The sequence below is a fragment of the Capra hircus genome, chromosome 7 (genome assembly GCF_001704415.2).
Source record: "Capra hircus breed San Clemente chromosome 7, ASM170441v1, whole genome shotgun sequence".
Taxonomy (NCBI): Eukaryota; Metazoa; Chordata; class Mammalia; order Artiodactyla; family Bovidae; genus Capra; species Capra hircus.
The window spans coordinates 64700812-64719450 of record NC_030814.1 but is presented as its reverse complement, the minus strand read 5'-3'; the positions used below and the strand labels follow the sequence as shown (position 1 = coordinate 64719450).

The window sequence follows — 18639 nt, the reverse complement described above, 5'->3', positions numbered from 1 at the left end:
GTGAACAAGCCAAGTACAGACCCTGGAGAGGCAGAGAGGACCAACAAACCCCTTCTGCCCTCCAGGACCCCCAGCCACTCCTGCAGCAAGTAGGCACATCCACCTGCGGGGCTGCTGGAGCCCCTCCCAGGTCACAGCCCTTTCTAAGGAAGTGGCCCTTAGAGTGAGGTCAGGATGAGAAGGAATCTGGCAAAGAGTAGGAGGAAATATGGAAAGCTAGGAGAGCGCAGCGTGCAAGCGGTAGGCAAAGGTGTTGAGGTGAAGTTGAGCTGCGTGCCTGGGTAAGAGAAAAGCAGGCCTGTGAGGCTGGACAAGGCTGGGGTGTGGCTGTGAGAGGGTGAGGAGTGATGTGAGCTGGGGACCTGGGGGTCGTGTCTTAAATACTGTTGTCAGGGAAGCTCCCAGTGCGGGGTCTCAGGACTTACAGGAGCCTTTTTTAGGGTCAGGGAAGCACTGACTTGGGTGACTGACCAACTAGGCTGAAGCAGGGAGACTGATTTGAGAACTGGGGCTCCTTCCCCTGCTCCCCCTTGTCAGTCCACGACAACCAGAGGGCCTCTGCAGCACGGTGGGTGGAAGGAAGGAAGCTCAGCTTTGCCATTTACAAACTGTGTGACGTTTGGCAAGCTATGTAATGTCTCTGCCTCAAGTTTCCTCATCTATCAAATGGGGATAATAATTACACCTTGTATCACAGGTTTGCTTTAGGAGTCTGAGTTAAAATCTGCAAGGCGCTCAGAACTATGCCTGCACAGGGTACAGCTATGCCTCTCCTAATCATCTGCCATTGGCAGATGCTCTTTCTTCTAGCCGAGAACGTTCTTTTGCCTGATACATAGTAGGAGCTTAGTAAATACAGTCTGACTGAATGTGTCTGCTGATAGTGATCAACTGTGAATTCTGGTACAGTGTGTTTATGTGTGTGTTTGGGTAGGGGCAGGGAGGGTGGGGGTGCTTCTCCTGGCACAGTCCTCTGCCAAGGGGAGGCCTTCTTGGGAGGACCTTGTCAGGCTTCACACGCTCCCCACCCCCGCCAGGCTTGAGACCAGAGGAAGCAGCAACTTTCTTCGCTGGGAAAGTGTTGTGGGGCTCAAGCGTTTGGGGGTTTTCAGAGTCAACCGTCAGAGGCGAGGGAGTTTCTCTGCTGGCGGTGGCAAGGGCTCTCAGGGTGCACACAGCCTGTAAGCGGACCTCTGCGGTCTGCAGGGAAAATGCCGACTGTGTTTATTTTTCACCTGAGCCTGCAGGAAGTGGGGGTGGGGAGAGGGAGGCCGGAGCAGCCAGGCCCAAGCTCGCCTCCAGAGCAGGGGAGACCGACCTCAGGAGTCCCTCCTTTCCCCCTCCTCCTGCCTGGCCCTGCCCTTGGGCCCCTTCCTAGCTCCAGCCTGCTCAACAGGAGGAGGACATATGAGGGCACCAGAGTGAGGAATCTCCAGCCATGGGCTAACCCCAGAAGGATGAGGACCCCCTTTGGGATGATGGGTTTTGAAGTGGCGTGGGAGGAACAGTAAGAGCAATGCCAGGGCAGGAAGGTCTGCCTGTGCTAAGGCCTCAGCAGGCATGGCCTCCCAGTCCAGGAGTCCTGGACTCGTCCTGAGTGCTGCAGTCTGGAGGGAAACGGGAAAGGGCTGGATGCAAAGGTCAAAACAAGGGTGTGGGAGTGTACTGGTCAAGGAATACAGTCTGCTGTCGAGTCTGTCATTGGCTTATACATCCTACCATGAGTGCCCAGCTCTCTGCCTGTAGAGGTTAGAAGAGGCTGTGCCGTCCAGATATTCAGGGACGAGGGGTGGCAGACAATCCATCAAGGCCTGCCTCCTTCCCTAGGAATGGGGCAGTCACCATCAGGGGAGGAGAAGAGCTCCAGTCACTAAGTTCCCCAGACGCAGGCCAGGCCCCAGGCAACTCCACCCTGCTGTCTGGGCAGCCTAGCCCTGAGACAGCCTTGTGCTGAGGCCGTGGAGCGGGACGTTCCGTTGGCCGAGGGGGGCATGGGGCACCAGGTCCTGCGCCAGACAGTTCCCACCCCCCAGCCACCACCACCAGGCGTGAAGGGGGCTGGGGAGTGAACTCAGAGGCAGCCTGCACGAACGTGGGAAGGACCGGCCAGGCCCTCAGTGCTCTGCCCTGGAGCCCTGGCACCTCGGGTCCTCCAGCTGCCTGCAGGTTCTCAGTGCCCCCTCTGCCCACCTGGCACCTCTCCTGTGGTTTGGCAGCAGAATCCTGTTTAATGAGGCTTTTCCCCAGTTCCCAGGGAAGGCTGGTGGACAGGATGAGGCCTCAGTGCACCTGACCCTGTTGGACACGTACATACCAGGCTTGAGGCTGAGCTAGATTCTGAGGGTTCCTCGGCTTAGAGTGAGCTGTGCTACATACAACATGGAGCTTAACTAGCCTGGCCGAGGAGGGTCAGCTCTAGCCATCTGTCAGGTGAGAGAGCTCTCTAGGACTTCTGGCCCATGCTAGCCGTCTTCAGGGAAGGTGGTTTGCTGAGAAATCCACTGTGGAGGCATCCTCTCCTTGCCTTGGAGCAGATACCCCCTCTCACCCTCCCAGCCCGGGAAGGGTGGCACTCTGGGACTGTCCTCCTACAGCTGGCACCTTGGACCCCAGGCTCTGCTCCTAAGATTTCCCAAGCTCAGAGCTGCCCACTCCACCAGCCAGGCTTTTACCCGAGGGCTGAAAAGCCAGCACCAAGGTGGGATGGCAGGGCCTTCTCTGAAGCGGTTTAAACTTGAAAGCCCTATGGCCTGGAGGGACCTGTTCACTCCACCACCCGTGCTGGGCTCCAGGCATTTGTGCCCTTAAGATGGCAAATGCTGGGACGCCCCCACTAAGGTCCCAGTTTCTCAAGGGAGGCCCTGCGGCTAGTCTTCCCTATGTGCCACGAGGCCTCAGATCTGGCTAGTCCCTATCCTAGGAATTTATCAGGTTAAGGCGGCCACTGAGGTTTCTAGAAAGCTTTCTACTTTCATAGGCCCTGGGTTCCTGCCTCCAAAATTCTAGGATAAAGCAGGATTTTTGCATCTGTGACCAATTAAGTAGCAGGGTTGAATAGGCTCATGCTTATTTTACAAGGAGCAAACTGGCCCTGGATCCTACAGAGGTAAGGTCCCTGAAAAGGTCAGCAAGCCTGGTAGCTGTGCTTCCCAACCCACTTCATATCCTACTACTGCTACTAAGTCGCTTCAGTCATGTCCGACTCTGGGCGACCCCATAGACGGCAGCCCACCAGGCCCCCCCCAATCCCTGGGATTCTCCGGGCAAGAACACTGGAGTGGGTTGCCATTTCCTTCTCCAATGCATGAAAGTGAAAAGTGAAAGTGAAGTCGCTCAGTCGTGTCCGACTCTTAGCAACCCCATGGACTGCAGCCCACCAGGCTCCTCCGTATCCTAGGGACACTTAAAAAATGACCACTGGAGTAAGTGGAAGAGGTGGCTGGAGGCTAAAGCAACGAGGTAAAGTCCTGGCCATAATGAGCAGGGAGAGAGGAAGGTGTTGGGGTTGGAGAGGTGATTAGGGTCTGGCCTAGGGTGGTAGAGGCTGGGGAAGTCTGGAGCAGGCTCCAGGCTGACGAGGGACATGATGTGATTTATATGGCTGTGGATGGCGGAGCAGGGGACTGCTGCATTCGCCAGGTGGGAAGTGACTGTGGCTTAGACTGGGTGGGCACAGGGAGAGAGGAAGGGACGGTTGGGTTCTGATATATTTTGAAAGTAGAGCCATTAGGATTTGCTGACACACTAGAGGTGGAGTGTGAGATAAAGGAGCATCAGAGATGACTCCAAGCTGTTTGGTCTCAGCAACTGGAAGGACGGAGTTGATATTAACTGAGGAATATGGAGAGGAATGTTTGGAGCACAAAGTCAAAGATTCTACTTTGGATGTGTTGCATTTGGGAGCATTTGGAGAGTAGCGTTCCGGGGAGAAGTAGAGGCTGCAGAGATACAGATGTAGCGTCATCAGATGAAGTTTAAAGCCGTGAGCTTGGATGAGGGCACCCTTGTGAGGTGAGGATTGATAAAGAACTGAGGGCCACGCTTGGGTCAGGACAGGGGAATGATAAAGAGCCAGAAACAAGGCCAAGAAAGAGTGGCCTCAGAGGTTAGAAGACAATCGGGAAGTGTGGCATTCTGGAATCAAAGTGAAGAACCCACTGCGAGGAGGAGGGAGAAGTTAGTTGTGTTCAATGTGCCAAGAAGCCAGGTACAGTGAAGACTGAGAACTGACTGCTACGTTCAGCAACGTGCAAGTCACTGGGGACCTTGACAAGTCATCTGGTGAAGGGACAGGGGCAAGAAGCTGGCTTGGATGAAGGGATAACAAGGGCTGAGGACTGGAGGTAGAGAACAAGGACTGCCCTGCTGAGATGTGCAATAAAGGGAAGCAAGAAATGAGGTAACACCCGAACATTTACAGCTTGGAGAAATGGCAGTCTGCTGGTGCCCTGAGTGGGAATAAAGAGTGGTCAAGCACAGGGCCTGGCATGTGGCAAAAACTCAGTACATGAAGAAATCGCATTCCCCACATATCCCATATCTGTCCCAGTTTCCTCTCTCTCCTGCCAGACACCTGCGGGCCTAAGAATCCTACATTCCACCTTCCATTCCCCGACACAATCCAAACCTGTTACTGTTGTCTGGGTCTGTGCTGGGAATAAAAGAGGACCTGAGAGTGACAGGACCTTCCTTTCCCCAGCTTGCTCAGAAAGCCTGGCCTTCGGTCACAGCAACCAAAGCCTGGAAATGACATGGCCCTGTCATCAGTCTCCCCAAGTGATGCTGCTGGGCATGTCTGCCATCCCCAGGCAGACCTCCTTTGGCATAGTAAGACCAAAGGGTCTGGCCCATGTGGGATCAGGCACCGGAGGGAAAGGGAAGGTACTATGAGTAGCGTTTCATCCTCACTCTTCAGGGTGAATGAGGGGCTTCTTACATGTCGTCATGACAGCCATTTGCGACAGGGTAACGGGTGCCCGGGTATGGCAATAAAGTTAGCTCCAGGAACTGAACCTAGTTGGCAGACTCTTTCTCAGGCTTCCAGTGGAGAGCCCTCAGAAAGCTCTCCTGCCTGCCCCAAGAGCTCAGGAGCAGGCTCTGGTCAGAGGTGAGGCATTGGCTTCAGGAAATAGGTGTAGTGTCAAATCCATGCCAGCCACAAAGGAGCCAGCACTATTAGAACATTAATTCCTATCTTCCTGAGACATGCTGATTAGCCCTGGGATCTAAGACTCCTCCTGGTGGATGGCAGAGGGATGAGCGGGAGGCTGACAGGTGGTAATGTCGGCAACTTACCAAAGTCTGGGGGGAAGGGTGCAGCTTGTAGCCCAGCCTGAAGCTCCCCTGGAGGCAGGAATGTAGGCGAGATGGTGGCCAGGACTGCTGCAGACACATGTGGGATCCTGTGCCCACCTGGGAGCCTCCTGCCACAGCTACAGTGTGATTCATACCTGCCGGTCCCTTTAGCCTCACCTGGACTGCCAAGAGCCACCCTAACCTTCCCCAAAGCTGGTGATGAAGGGGTTATGAGCCGCATCCATCATACTGGTTACATTCATCCAGTGAGAAATTTCACTTATGGGCTGGGAAGAAGCCAAGACCACAGTCTCTATAATCATTAGTGTCTTGCCCCAGATACGTCCCAAAGATACTTCTTCTGTGCCATGGGTTAGTGGTTGCTCATCTGTGAGCCCAGCCGGCAGCGTCCCCATAGGTGGGCTTTTACAAGTGGTGCTAACCTTGAGTTTTAGATGATGTCTCCAGGGCCAAGCCAGCAAAGGTGTGCGCTGAGGATATGCAGAGCTGAGCCGTGGCCCTGAGCAGCACACTCCCTGTGGCTAGGTTCTGATGGGGAGCCCCCGTCCCAGCCTGAATGAGTCATCTCACGACAAATCCATGTGACCAGTGTGAAAAGTAAGAGTCCTGTGGTGCCGAGGAAACAGGAAGTGTGGAGGCTGGGGGGGTTGCCTCTGGAGGGAGCCTAGCCACACCTGGAGCCAGCTTGCGCCACCCCCCTTGAGAAAGAAAAGGCCCCCTCCACTGTCATAAAATCCTCTTAAGTGGTGGCTCCAGAGGGTCAGACACAAGCCCCTCAGTCTGGGGGCCAGAGGAGAAAAGCAAGCTCTAGGCTGTCCTAAGGCTGAAGGCTTGTGAGCAACGCACCAGACAAGCAATTGGGCCTCAGAGAAACTGGGGGATCTCTGAAACCAAGAGACAGGAAGAATTTCCTGGGCAGGGGGAAAATGCCTCCTAGAGCTGAGGACAAAGAAAGACTGAGACTCTCTGGGAGATTGGACTCCTTGAGCAAAGTCTGGGGCGAGGGTGGTGGAGAGGGGCAACAGAGCCACTGGACACAGGGTGGCTTGAGTGGGGTTCTGTCCAGTGAAGCCTGTGGTTTTGACTACCTCCACTTTGCTCTGATGGTTGGGCTACCCCCACACAGCAAATTGGGACTTTGCTCATATGTGCACCCCAGTCCTGTGCCTTCCTTGGGTCTCCCACATTCACCCACCCACCCTCCTTGTTTTTCAGAACAAGGCCAGTCAGCCTTCCCATGGCGTCCCCCAACTTTCTCCTCTCTATGACCATTTCAGCAGCCCACACCCCACACCTGTACCAGCTGACATCAGCCAGAAGCAAGGTATGGATCCTGGATGGGAAGGGCCCAACAAGACCCAGAGGAGTGGTGGGGAAAGGGGATCAAGTCCCTGCCTTCTGAGAGCAAGAGGCTAGACCCTTTTTGAAGGCACCAAAGGGTTGGGCAAGATGGTACCAGGTCAAAATTTGAAGGTTTGAGGTTTAGGTAGGAGACTGAATCCTAAGTGGCTAACCAGTGCCAGTATGGGAGTAGGCCTCTGTGTGAAGATGATAAATAGAGAACTTGTAGTCTTTCCCTCCCCACAGTGAGAAAATGGAAAGTGGTGGTTGTGATGGCTGATTCACCTCAGCCTCGGGCAAAGTCATTCTGAAATCAGCCACTGTCTACTGTGGGAAACCTGCTGACTCAACCCTGGGGAGGAGGGGGCAAGAGCAATGGGTGGAGCCCTGGGTCCCTGGGCTCCTGGGCCAAGGGGTCTGCCTCCTGCCCAGAAAGCCAGGCTAGAGACCCCAGCAGAGGCCCCAGTTGGAGATCAGCAATGAGCCAGGGCGTGGCAAGGTTTGGTCTTCCAGTCCTTCATGACTCCAGCTCTGCCACTACCCAGCCACTGTCCACACGCAAGTCACACCAACCATCTGCCCTTGTGCCCACAGTCTGCAGATGGGGCACTCTGATCACACCAGGCTAGTCCTGAAAAGACCAGTATGTCTGGGCCTCTAGCACAGGGACATGGGATCTTGAGGGCCCCACGGGAGGCTCTAGGATGCAGGAACCAGCTGGAGTGGCTTCTAGGTCAGGCTAGCTCACTTACTCTGCCCCTCTCCCCTGCAGGAGTTCACAGGCCTCTGCAGACCCCTGACCTCTCTGGCTTCTACTCTCTGACCTCAGGCAGCATGGGACAGCTCCCCCACACTGTGAGCTGGTAAGTGAGGGCTCAGTGGGAAAGGGGCCCCTTGTGCTGGCTGGACCCATACCCGCCCTTCCACTTTCCTCCTCCACTCTTCTGTGCTGAGCACCTTGCTGCCAGCTCTATACAGGTAACAGGGGTTGGCCAGCGCCTCTAGCCATACCTCAGCCAGCCACACAAACTCCCTTTGGAAAGGCAGGAGACCCAGCCCTGTCGTGCTCCGCCTTAATGTCTGAGACTTGAATGGGGGAACCCTGGGCTGTTTAGGGTCATATGAGTGTGTGAGATAGAAAGGCAGGCCTGAGCAGGGAGGTGGCAGCTTGCAGGGACACAGGAGAGGCCGCTGTTTCTCAGTGGCCTGGCGGACAGGGGGATGCTACCCACTCGTCTCTGTGTCTGCTGCCGGCTGGTCCCCTCCTTGGCAGAGCTGCTCGAAGGTCAGGGTCCGTCTGTGCCCGTATGGTGCCTGCTTCAGTCCAAACTCCTGGCAGCCTGCTTGTAGAGTCCACTAATGCTGGGCCAGGAAAAGCCAGCCTGGATCCTATGCAGCAAATCCAACCATGAGCCAAAGGGCCTGTCTTTGGCTGGAGCAGGGTCTTGGCAGGGTATGTGACCTTTTGCTCATCAAACGCAGTTTGACCGAGGCAGGTCTCTGGCCTCTCTAGGTTGGGACAGTCACCCAAAAGTAGGAAAGGTTAGCTTCCCTGGGCCTGCCTGCCTCTTTCTACTTGTCGTTTATCCACATTCAGCTCACTCTTCCATGTCCAGATTCTCTCTGGATAAAGCTCCACCTTGAATACAAATCAGGACTACCCCCAGGATTGACGTGTGGCAGGCAAGCTCTGGGCACCAGAGAAGCACTGCTGCAGCAGGTTGATCCTCAGGTCCCTGCCCTCTCATATCTCAGTCCACCTTGTGTACAACTCAGACAAGAGGCCAGTTACAAAGCATGGGAGCAGTGCTTTGATTGAGGGCTGTAGAAGCCTGGGGGGACACCTTGTCCAGCTTGGGATTCCCAGGGCTGTTTCAGAAGAAAGGCTGTTTTGGCCAAGTAAGACCTTGACAGATGACCAGGAGTTTGAAGCAAAGTGGGACAGAACAATCCTAAGAGTTAACACTGGGCATGAAGGTCCTATTGGCAGGCATGGAAATATCAAGCCCAAATTTCACAAGATGAGACTGGAGGGGACCCAGGGATCTTCTAAGCTCAGTGCCAGGAGAGTGCTGCCATTTCTGGCCCTTAGACACTAGTAGAAAGGTTAGCTTGCAGAGAGAAAGGTTGCCCTCTGGTGGCAGATGTTTAAAACATACACGAGAGTGGTCCAAGCAGAAGCCAGTTTACCTTATTACACTAGGGGTCAGGCCTGAGCACAGTGGGGAACTCCTTCCTCACATCTGGCCAGTACTCAGACTAACAGTTGGCCAGTAGCCAGACTGCTAACAGCTATCTCTCCCAACCACAGGCCCAGCCCTCCTCTCTACCCCCTGTCCCCTTCCTGCGGATATAGACAGCACTTCCCTGCCCCCACCGCAGCCCCTGGCGCCCCCTACCCCAGGTGAGTCCCCCACCCTGCAGCTAGGCTCCTGCTTCCTGTTGCCCAGGCTTCAGTGCCCACAAGAGGCTATGCCCAGACCAGTGCTTGCCCTCTTGTCGTCTGTCCATCCGTCCGTCTGTCATTCTCCAGCCCCGAGCTGCCCTGTGACTGAGAATGAAGCCAGTGGGAGTGTAGGAGGCTTAAGCCCAAGTCGTACTGTGCAAAGCACCAGAGCAGCCAGAGAGCGTACAGGCACACATGTGCAGGTGTGTGCACACTCACCTCTTGTGCATCCCGAAAAGGGTCAGGACACCTCTCTTGGACATTCCTGGAGCTCTGTCCAAACTGAGGCAGCACCTTTTACATGTCTTAGGGGCTACCTGCTCAGTGACTCCATACTGTACAAGTGGGAACTATGTGTCCATGTGTGTCCTCTCACTTAGCTCACTTCCTCGGAGACAGACCTGTCCAGGCATGGAACAGGTTTGTCAGCAGACACTTCTAGACCTACTGGAGCCGCCAGCCCAGGGTGGGAGGGAGAGATACAGCAGCTATCTGGGTGAAGGGGAAGCCCCAAGGAGACCCAGCCATGTCTGATGGGTCAGGACAAGCTTCATGAGGATAGCTCTTGAGCGAGGGGGACAAAGATAACAGCAATCAGCCGGAGATGGCTGAGGGGCAGGAAGTGATGGGAAATGGGGTGCGGAATGGGTGTGCAATCCCTAGGAAGAAGCCTGGGTTTTATTCTATGAGCAGTAGGGGGAACGGCACTCAAGTGCTGTTATATGGAGGGAGACCTGGAGGGGTCAATGAGGAAAGGAAGCCCACAGGGCAGCTGCAGGTTGAGGCTGAGCTGGTGAGAGCGGGAGGTGAGAAGGGGACAGATTCACAAGTTATTCAGGACGCCAGGAAGCACCTGAATCTGCTGCACATGTAGATTCTCGCAGTGTCTGGGCAGTGCTGGGAGCAGGTGTCTGTATTTCTGTGTCTTGTATGCAGCCAGTGGAGTTGGGTGACCGTTCGCCTGTCCTCGCGTGCTGTGCAGCGGCCTCTGTGTGTCCACAGATCTGGGCCGTGATGCCTGGCTCAGCGTTAACTCTTCTTTTGCCTCTAGGTTCACCCATCCACCCCTGATGCTAGGTTCTGGTGTCCCTGGTCACCCCGCAGCCATCCCCCACCCAGCCATCGTACCCTCTTCAGGGAAGCAGGAGCTGCAGCCCTATGACCGCAGCCTGTGAGTGAACAAACACTTGGGGGCGGGGAGGGAAAATAAGCAGACCCCAGGACACACATTCCTCTCACCAGGGCCAAGCCCTCCCTCCAGGGACTGCCAGATCCCCTGTCAAGCCATCTTGTGGCAGTTTACCACTGACCACTGTTTTTTTGACCCTCAGAAGCAGGAGTGGGATGGATGGAATGGGGAACAAGGATTTAGTTTGAGCCCAGAGAGGAGGGGCTTTCCTTACTTAGCTACAAAATTCCTATAAGGAACAATAGTGAGCTCCGCTCACCTACTCTGGGGCAGCTAAAATAAGATACCATTTACAAAACCCTAGTATATCTACCCAATCACAGACAAAGACAGACAGACACACGGGACACGAGAGGGGCGCATTAGGTGCACACCGTGAGGGCTCCTGAGTGTTCACATGTCCCTCAGGAAAGCTCAAGCAGACTCTAAGGCAGAGAAGGAAGCCAAGAAGCCGACCATCAAGAAGCCCCTCAACGCCTTCATGCTATACATGAAGGAGATGAGAGCCAAAGTCATTGCGGAATGCACGCTCAAGGAGAGTGCTGCCATCAACCAGATCCTGGGCCGTCGGGTGAGGCCGCGGGGGCAAGAGGGCTGGTAGGGATGACTACCCTGACTACCTTCACGCTGAGCAGCCTGCCAACCCTTATGCATCCTCCATCTGCCCCCCTTCCCCACTGCAGTGGCACGCACTGTCCCGGGAAGAGCAGGCCAAGTATTATGAGCTGGCCCGCAAGGAGAGGCAGCTGCACATGCAGCTATACCCAGGCTGGTCGGCGCGGGACAACTACGTGAGTGGCCAGACACACGCAGTAGGGGAGCCTTCTGCATGCCATACCCTAGAGGAAGTCAGGACTGCTGTCCTGAAGGCACACAGGGGGAGGGGACAGGGTGGAGCAGAGGCTCAAGACTTTTGATGGTTAGCTCAGGAGAGGCTCAGATGAGGGGAACCGGCCCTGAAGGCAGGCTCACATCCGTCCCCTCCCCAGGATGTGCTTCCACACAGGGCCGTTGTGCAGTATTTGACTAAGTCAGCACAAAGAGGAAAATGAGCCTGAAGTCACCTCCTCCTTCAAAATGGAGGCCAGTGTGGGGAAGGGAGGAGGAGCCCCTAATTTCCCTGTGGTTACCTAGCAAAAACTGGTGTCAAGAAAACACCAGGGCCCCAGGTCAGGTCAGAGGGGATGGTGGGCCGGGAACCCCAGGGGCAGCCGGACTAGGCAGTAGGCTGCAGGTGTCCCAACTCCCATCCAGAGTCCTGAGCATCCACTTTGTTCCCTGCAGGGGAAGAAGAAGAGACGGTCGAGGGAAAAGCACCAAGAATCCAACTCAGGTGAGGCCTTCCCTCAGAGCTAGGCCTGCACCTCACAAATCAAAGCCCCACCAGAGAAAGAGCTGCACTAGATCCTAGGGAGTTCAGATGGTCAAGAATCTGCCTTCCATGCAGGAGACCCAGGTTTGATCCCTGGGTCGGGACGATCCCCTGGAGAAGGGAACAGCAACCCACTCCAGTTTTCTTGCCTGGAGAACCCCGTGGACAGAGGAGACTGGCACCAAGAGTGGACACAAAGAGTTGGACATGGCTGAGTGACTAATACTCTTTGCTATTTTAAGTCCCAGGGAAGACCAGCAGAATTTATTTTTGGCTGGGCTGGGCCTTCATTTCCGCCTAAGGGCACAGGCTCTAGGGCATGCAAGGTTCGGGAGCTGTGGCTCCCCAGCTTGCGAGCACCAGCTCAACAGTTGTGGTGCACAGGCTTAGTTGCCCTGCAGCACGTGGGATCTTCCCAGAACAGGGATCTCAAACCTGTGTCTCCTGCATTGCCAGTGAATTCTTTATCACTGAGCCACCAGGGAAGCCCAAAGCCATTTCTTGCAGCAATGGTTTGTGACCCACTACACACACACACTCCTTTGTAAGCCCTCCTAACAGCCACCCTCTGCCAGAGAACCTAGTAAGGAACTGAGTGTGTGAATCAAGACTAAACCCAAACACTGCATCCAGATTAGTTCGTGGAGGTGTCTGGGTGGAGTGCGAGCCACGCTCCAGGCCTGAGCCCTATGGTCACACAGTCTGTTGGCTGGTGCCTAGTAGGTTCTCTATTGCCCCACCCCTCTTTCTCATGGAGGTGCCAAGTACACTCCATGGGGACCCAGGAAAGCCATACCCTGCTCTAGGTAATCTTCCTGTGGGTGAATTCCTGTCCCAACTCTGATAATTCACACTCCACATCCATGAATGACTTTCTCGGTTGTGCTGCCCCCACACAGGAGGCTAGCACTGGGGCTCAGTAGAGTCCTCAGTCTTTTTTCTCTAAGATTGGACAGTGTTCAATTGTGTGTAGCATAGGCTTTAAGCTATAACATAGGGGAAATCAGTCAGGCAGGACTGGGCACTGGCAAAGATGAAGAAAAACTGACGGCTAAAATAGATGGATAAAATGGGCAAGACCTTGGGGGAGGGGATGGGAAGCCCTAAGGCAGAAGCTTGATCCCCATGGGCCCCTCAGGCCCTTCTCTCAGCCCCTTTGCTGCAGGGGCCCCACAAGGCAGAGAGGAGCCAGCCTGATAGGGTCTGCTCCCTTCCACCCCCACCATTTTTCCCCTGCCTCTATACTGCCAGCTGGGTGCCAGCCTTTTCTGATACCTTGGCTTTGGGCCCTTGGCCTCCCACTAAGACTGGACAGGCCATGGAGAGGCCCTTGCCTGTAGGGACTGTGGGGTATCTGTGACTGGCTAACACTGATATTACCTCTTCTTTCTGGGCCCTGCTCTGCCCTGCTGCCTGCCTGCTCGCCCTCTGCCCTGCTCTGCCCCTCTGGCATGGCTGTGAGCAGACCCTGGCTCGCCTAAGAAATGCCGTGCTCGCTTTGGCCTCAACCAGCAGACGGATTGGTGTGGTCCGTGCAGGTGGGTTTGTCCCCACCACCACCCTCCCTTTGCTTCAAGCTGCTTCCCTGACTCTGCAGATTCTGCTGGGCCTGCTGTCCTCCTTTGGCCTCTAGCCCCCCAACATACCCACAGACTGGGAAGCCAATGCCTCCTAAGAATGAGAATGAACACAGCTTCTGAGGAAGATCACTTGGGTCTAAGTGGAAGGAACAGGAGAGAATATCCTAGATGGAAGGAAAGGCAGGCTTAAAAGGCATCTCTGGGGCCTGGTGCCCAGGGTTCCCCGGTAATGGTTGTCTGGTGCTAATCAGGCCGAGCAGGTCCATATTAGACAAATCTCACACACAGCATTTAAGTGGCTCAAGCCCGTCCCCAGGCCTCAGCATCATCGTGGTCCACCAGCTCCTTCACGTCAAATTGGGATCCCTGTTGTACCATACTGAGCCTCAAATCTAAGAACAGCAAAGCAGTACTGCAGTAGAGAATACCCTGAATAAGGCAAATGCACAATAGCCATGTGACCTACTGAGACCAGATGGAGGGAGAGGTCAACACAGGTACCCTTGGCACCCATACTCAGATCCTATGGCATTAAACCTGTGTTTCACCATACAATATTTGTATATGGGAAAAGAAAATATACCTACCAAATATACCTATATTAGGCTCAGGCCAGGCCTGCCAGGGCCAAGGCTGAGGCTGCTCCAGGCAGTAAGTTCACTGACTCTAAGGAATACTTGTTCAGCCCCGAAGGGTACCCACACGTTCCCTGTCCAAGAACAAAGAGGAATTTGGGGGAATAAGTGTATGTACATATGTACACATGATGGTAGGCAGCCCTGTCCTCAAACAGAAAATAAGATGGTAGGAATGGGTGAGGCAATTCCCTTTCTTCCCCTTCTCTGCTCCTAGCCTAGCTCTAAGTATCTGACATGCTCAGGGCTAGAAGCCACAAGCACACATTAATCAGATCTGAGCTTCACAAACACGTGAAGCAAGCTGCAACAGCCTAGACTGGGAGACAGCTGTCCTGGAAGACAGCAGGCAGCCCACACATGGAGCTACAAAAGATCCCTGTGCCATCTAGTGGCTCTGTTGGGAACTGCACCTGTCCACGGTCTGGGCCAGGCCCAGCAGTTGCCATGCTAAGTCCTAAGGCATAGGCATATGTATGTAAGTCATGGGGAGATAGGCCTGTGCAAGGACAGCATTTTTTGGTTGTGGTGTATGACTATGAATTCACCCTCTGTTTACAGATAACTCTCTTCACTATTCCTAGGAGGAAAAAGAAATGCATTCGGTACTTACCCGGAGAAGGCCGCTGCCCCAGCCCCGTTCCTTCCGATGACAGTGCTCTAGGCTGCCCCAGGTCCCCAACTCCCCAGGATTCGCCCTCGTACCTCCTGCTGCCCCACCTCCCCACAGAACTGCTTGCTAGCCCTGCAGAACCAGCGCCTACATCACCAGGCCTCTCAGCCACTCTCAGCCTCTCAGCCCCCTCAGAGCGACCAGCAGAGTACACAGGTACAGCAACAGGAATCTCAGAGACAGGCAGCCTAGCATGCACAGGACACATGGCTTCCTCCAGGGGCTCACCCTCTGAGAGGAGACGACAGAGTCCCAAAGCAGGTGGAAACCGGCCAGGGGGCCTGCTGGCTCCCTCCCACAGCTCAGGCCCTGGAGATTTCAGAGTCTGCACAACTTCTGCCTAAACCTGGGGCCCTCAATTCAAACTGCTCCAAGTGATGGGAATCAGATCTGTGTTGTGTCATTTCGTCAGGGGCATCCCCCATGCCTAGGGCAGGCTCCCTCCCTCTGTCTTGACAGCCAGATGCCCCTGCCCCCCTTGCTTTTCCTCTATAGGTCATAGGTGGACTGGACTGAGCCCAGCTGCTTTCCGTACTCATCCCCTCTACCACTGCCCCACCTTCCCTGTACCAGATACTTCATGGACCAAGAACCAGCTGGTTTACCAAACAACATGTAAGCATGGTCACAACCACAAAGCTCAAGATGACACTGCTTCTCTCTTAAGGGCCTGGAGAAGCCCTGTTTACAGAAATCCATCTGCTATCTGTAAGCTGAACCAAGGGAAGCTTCTGCCCACATTCTTTTTAGCAGCTTTCAATAAGTGAATGGAATAGGTTAGATTTAGGCCTATCAGCCCAGCAACTGGAATAACCTGACACTACCTTACAGGCAAGTGTGGGTGGTTGAGCGTTTGTGGCTGTAGTTCAAATTACTTGGAAATGTTTCCTGAGAAATTCAACCCCCTAAGGTGAAGGTGAAGTCGCTCAGTCGTGTCCGACTCTGCGACCCCGTGGACTGTAACGTACTAGAAGCCCTGATACCTAATGCCCTAGTCACTGGTTCAAGTCATTTGTGGCTCAAAACCAGTGTGCATCCTTCCCCACTTCTGACAGCCTTGTCCACAGATCCAGTTCCAGCTTATCCACATCAGTCTAGCCAGCTCTTTAGACAGCTGTAAGAAAGGGCAAACCAAACCTCAAGACAGCCAGTACATATTTTCCAGTGTGTAAGCAGGCCAGCTTCAGTTTCCCTATGGGGCTGCAGGAAGGAAGACCATACAACTAAAGCAGGAGCCCAGAAAACCTCTAGTGGTGAACATCGGGTTTTCACCACAGCCTACTTTAACCCATTTCTGAGCCAAGCTTCAACCCTGAGCCTTAAAAAACAAACATTTAATTTAATTTAGTTTTTTTTTTCTTTTTGCCTCCACTTCACTGTACGTAGCCTGAATCCAAAGAGAAAGGGCTATCCTTGTACCCACACACACCCCTCAACAAAAGCCTAGTTCCTACTTTAGCCACTGGCTTCTCAGAATCCAAAGATCGTATGTTCTAGTGTAGTGCTGCAAGAAGTCTTGAGAGAAAAAAGGACCATTGTAATATTCAAGATATTTTTGTATTGTTAATGCATATCACAGAAAAACTTTGATATGAGAATAAAGATACTTTTTACTGGGTTTCTTTTTCAAATCCTGCCTCTGAACAATAAGCTGTTTCACTGACAGTAAGCCACTTGTTTCTTTTCCAGTCACAAAACTGTGGGTTTCTTCTCTACTATGGTACACATGTTCAAGACCTTGAGCCAGGGATTTACTCTGGTCACCTCTCCTGAAGGGGCTTGGGGCCTGCTCCAACCTAGAGAGCTCATGGTAGGTGTACAGCCCCCATTCCAAGCTGCAATCATAACCCTGCTGGTCCTCTGACCTCACACTGATGCAGGCACAGGCCAACCTGCCCCCATTGCTTATACGGGGATGGATTGGAAACTGCCACCCACAGCCCCTAAATCAACCCAACCAGAAACAGGCGCACATCACTGGGCTCAATTTCCCTCTGAAGGCAAAGAGAAGACAAGTGCATATCCTATTCTAAGGAAAACATGAACACAAAACAATCTTTTATAACTTGGTATCATCGTAAAATCCAAAAGACAGGTATTTTAAGCACCCTTTCCTCCCAAAGACTGGTAAGATGTGTGATGTATTTCCTAAAGTATTTATTTTTTTTAATGTTAATTTATTTCTTTGACTGCACCGGGTAATTAGTTGAGGCATGCAGGAACTTTAGTTGCGGCATGTGGGATCTAGTCCCCTGACCGGGGACGGAACCCGTGCCCCCAGCATTGAGAGCGCAGTCTTAGCCACTAGACCACCAGGGAAGCCCCTGAAGTATTCATTTTATACAAAACCTCTGAAGTTACAGAGCCAGCTCAAAAGGTCAGTCAACCATTAGATACAAATGGTGACCAAGATATGTCACAATAGCCAGGTGCTGGGCCACCATCATGGTTTATAATTTTCACTTAATGCAGTTCATTTTTGGACTTTATATTTTAAAATATAAAGTCATCTTCCAGGGTAGTATCTATTGAAGTAGGCCACTGGAAGTTGTAATCCTAGACTTGCTTTTTTCTGGGTGCTAGAGGAGACCAGCCATTCTCTTGACATCTGTCCCATTTAAAGAAATCCACTCTGGCTACTGGCCTAGTTGTTTCAAAAAACCGCATTTTAACCAAGGCTTATGCAAGACCGGGTTGCTGCATCTGATCTGGTGTCTTATTTAAAAGCACACGGGATACATAACAATGCACTCTTTGTGTATGTGAGGGTAAAGAGGAAAGCTTTGGCAACATTCTTAAAATCGAACCAGCCTTAAAAATAAAAATTAAAAAAAAAACCTGACTTCAAAGAGGAAACTCAAATCTTCAGAGATCATACCAGCACATTGCTGTGAGGCCACAGGGTGACTTGAGAGTGTAGCCTCAAATTCAATTTCAAATACCACAGCAGTCCCACCTCATTTTCAGCCAAAAACTAGTCATTTTCTGAGTATTTCTGAGATACCCAAACTTCCCTTACAGATTCCTAGACAACTGGCCGATTTGCTTGAAATACAGAGCTTGTCCCATCCCCTGTTAAAGCTGCTCCCCCTGCCCTCCCGGGCTCGGAACACTCAGCAGGATCTCCCCAAGCCTCCCAAATAGACGATATTCCCCGCCTCTATATGAAGCCCTGTGGCTTAACTTCAGAACTGCAACGACATTTTGAACAGCCCAGAAGCTATGCTGCCCAACCTTATTCAGTGTTAAGCTTAAATGGTTCTCTACACTGTTCTAAAGCACAAAGGCTATTAGTTCCTGCATGCAATTCTAGGGGGAAAAAACTGCACACAGAGTGGGCAAGGGTAACACAGACTTGCCAGGCCTATAAGATGTGAAACCAAAAACTAATTCATTATATTAAAAAAGCTAAACTGCCTTTTCTGTCAGGTTAGAAAAGCTGTTTTACTGTAACTGCTTCAAGTCTCGAGAGAGCTTTAAGAGTTCACCACAGGCGCTTCCCAGGTGGCGCAAGTGGTAAAGAACCCACCTGCCTAAGCAGGAGACCAGGGTTTGATGCCTATCTCAGGAAGATCCCCTGAGGGCACGGCAAATGCCTAGAGAACCCTTTGGACAGAGGAGCCTGGCGGGCTACAGTCTGTGGGGTCACAAAGACTCAGACACAACTGAGCACGCTTACACACATGGGTTCTTGAAACAGAACCAGTCGGCAAAGCAGAAACTGGTTCCTAGGTTGTGTCACCCCCTAATCCCAACTATTCTAATCACCCATTTCAGACCTCAAATCACCATGGACCTCAGGCTCTCTATATTGGTCTGCCTATCCACAGTGGGCAGTGGGGGTCTCAGAGGAGCCCTAAGTGAATATACGCAGGGAGTACAGCAGGGAAAGGTACAGAGAAAACTTCATAAGCCCTGAGTCACACATGCCCAGTGACTCACTGCCACCATCCTTCTCCAGCTAGTTCCAGACTAAGAATTAGCATGACGTCATGCTCTCCAACAAGTTACAATATAGACAGATTTTGCTTAATTAATTCCAGCAGCAGGTATGTACAAACAATTGTAGAATAAGCAAATCACAGTA

At 53.0% G+C, this 18639-nt stretch overlaps 1 protein-coding gene across 4 annotated transcripts in view; it reads left to right on the top strand.

Moving 5' to 3' along the window:
* The window catches only part of TCF7 (transcription factor 7 (T-cell specific, HMG-box)), a 32272-nt gene extending 16102 nt beyond the window's left edge, over positions 1–16170 (top strand). The window contains exons 4-12 of one of the 4 annotated variants that reach the window (XR_001918305.1): positions 6532–6640; positions 7430–7520; positions 8969–9061; positions 10155–10274; positions 10701–10863; positions 10976–11083; positions 11577–11625; positions 14464–14708; positions 15048–16170. Coding sequence is in view for 3 of the 4 variants with exons in the window: in XM_018050388.1 (XP_017905877.1) it covers positions 6532–6640; positions 7430–7520; positions 8969–9061; positions 10155–10274; positions 10701–10863; positions 10976–11083; positions 11577–11625; positions 14464–14543 (813 nt within the window). In the remaining variant the exon portion in view is untranslated. Of the gene's footprint in view, positions 1–6531; positions 6641–7429; positions 7521–8968; positions 9062–10154; positions 10275–10700; positions 10864–10975; positions 11084–11576; positions 11626–14440 lie in introns of all 4 variants that reach the window. The other 3 variants (XM_018050388.1, XM_018050389.1, XM_018050390.1) reach the window with 3 other exon arrangements.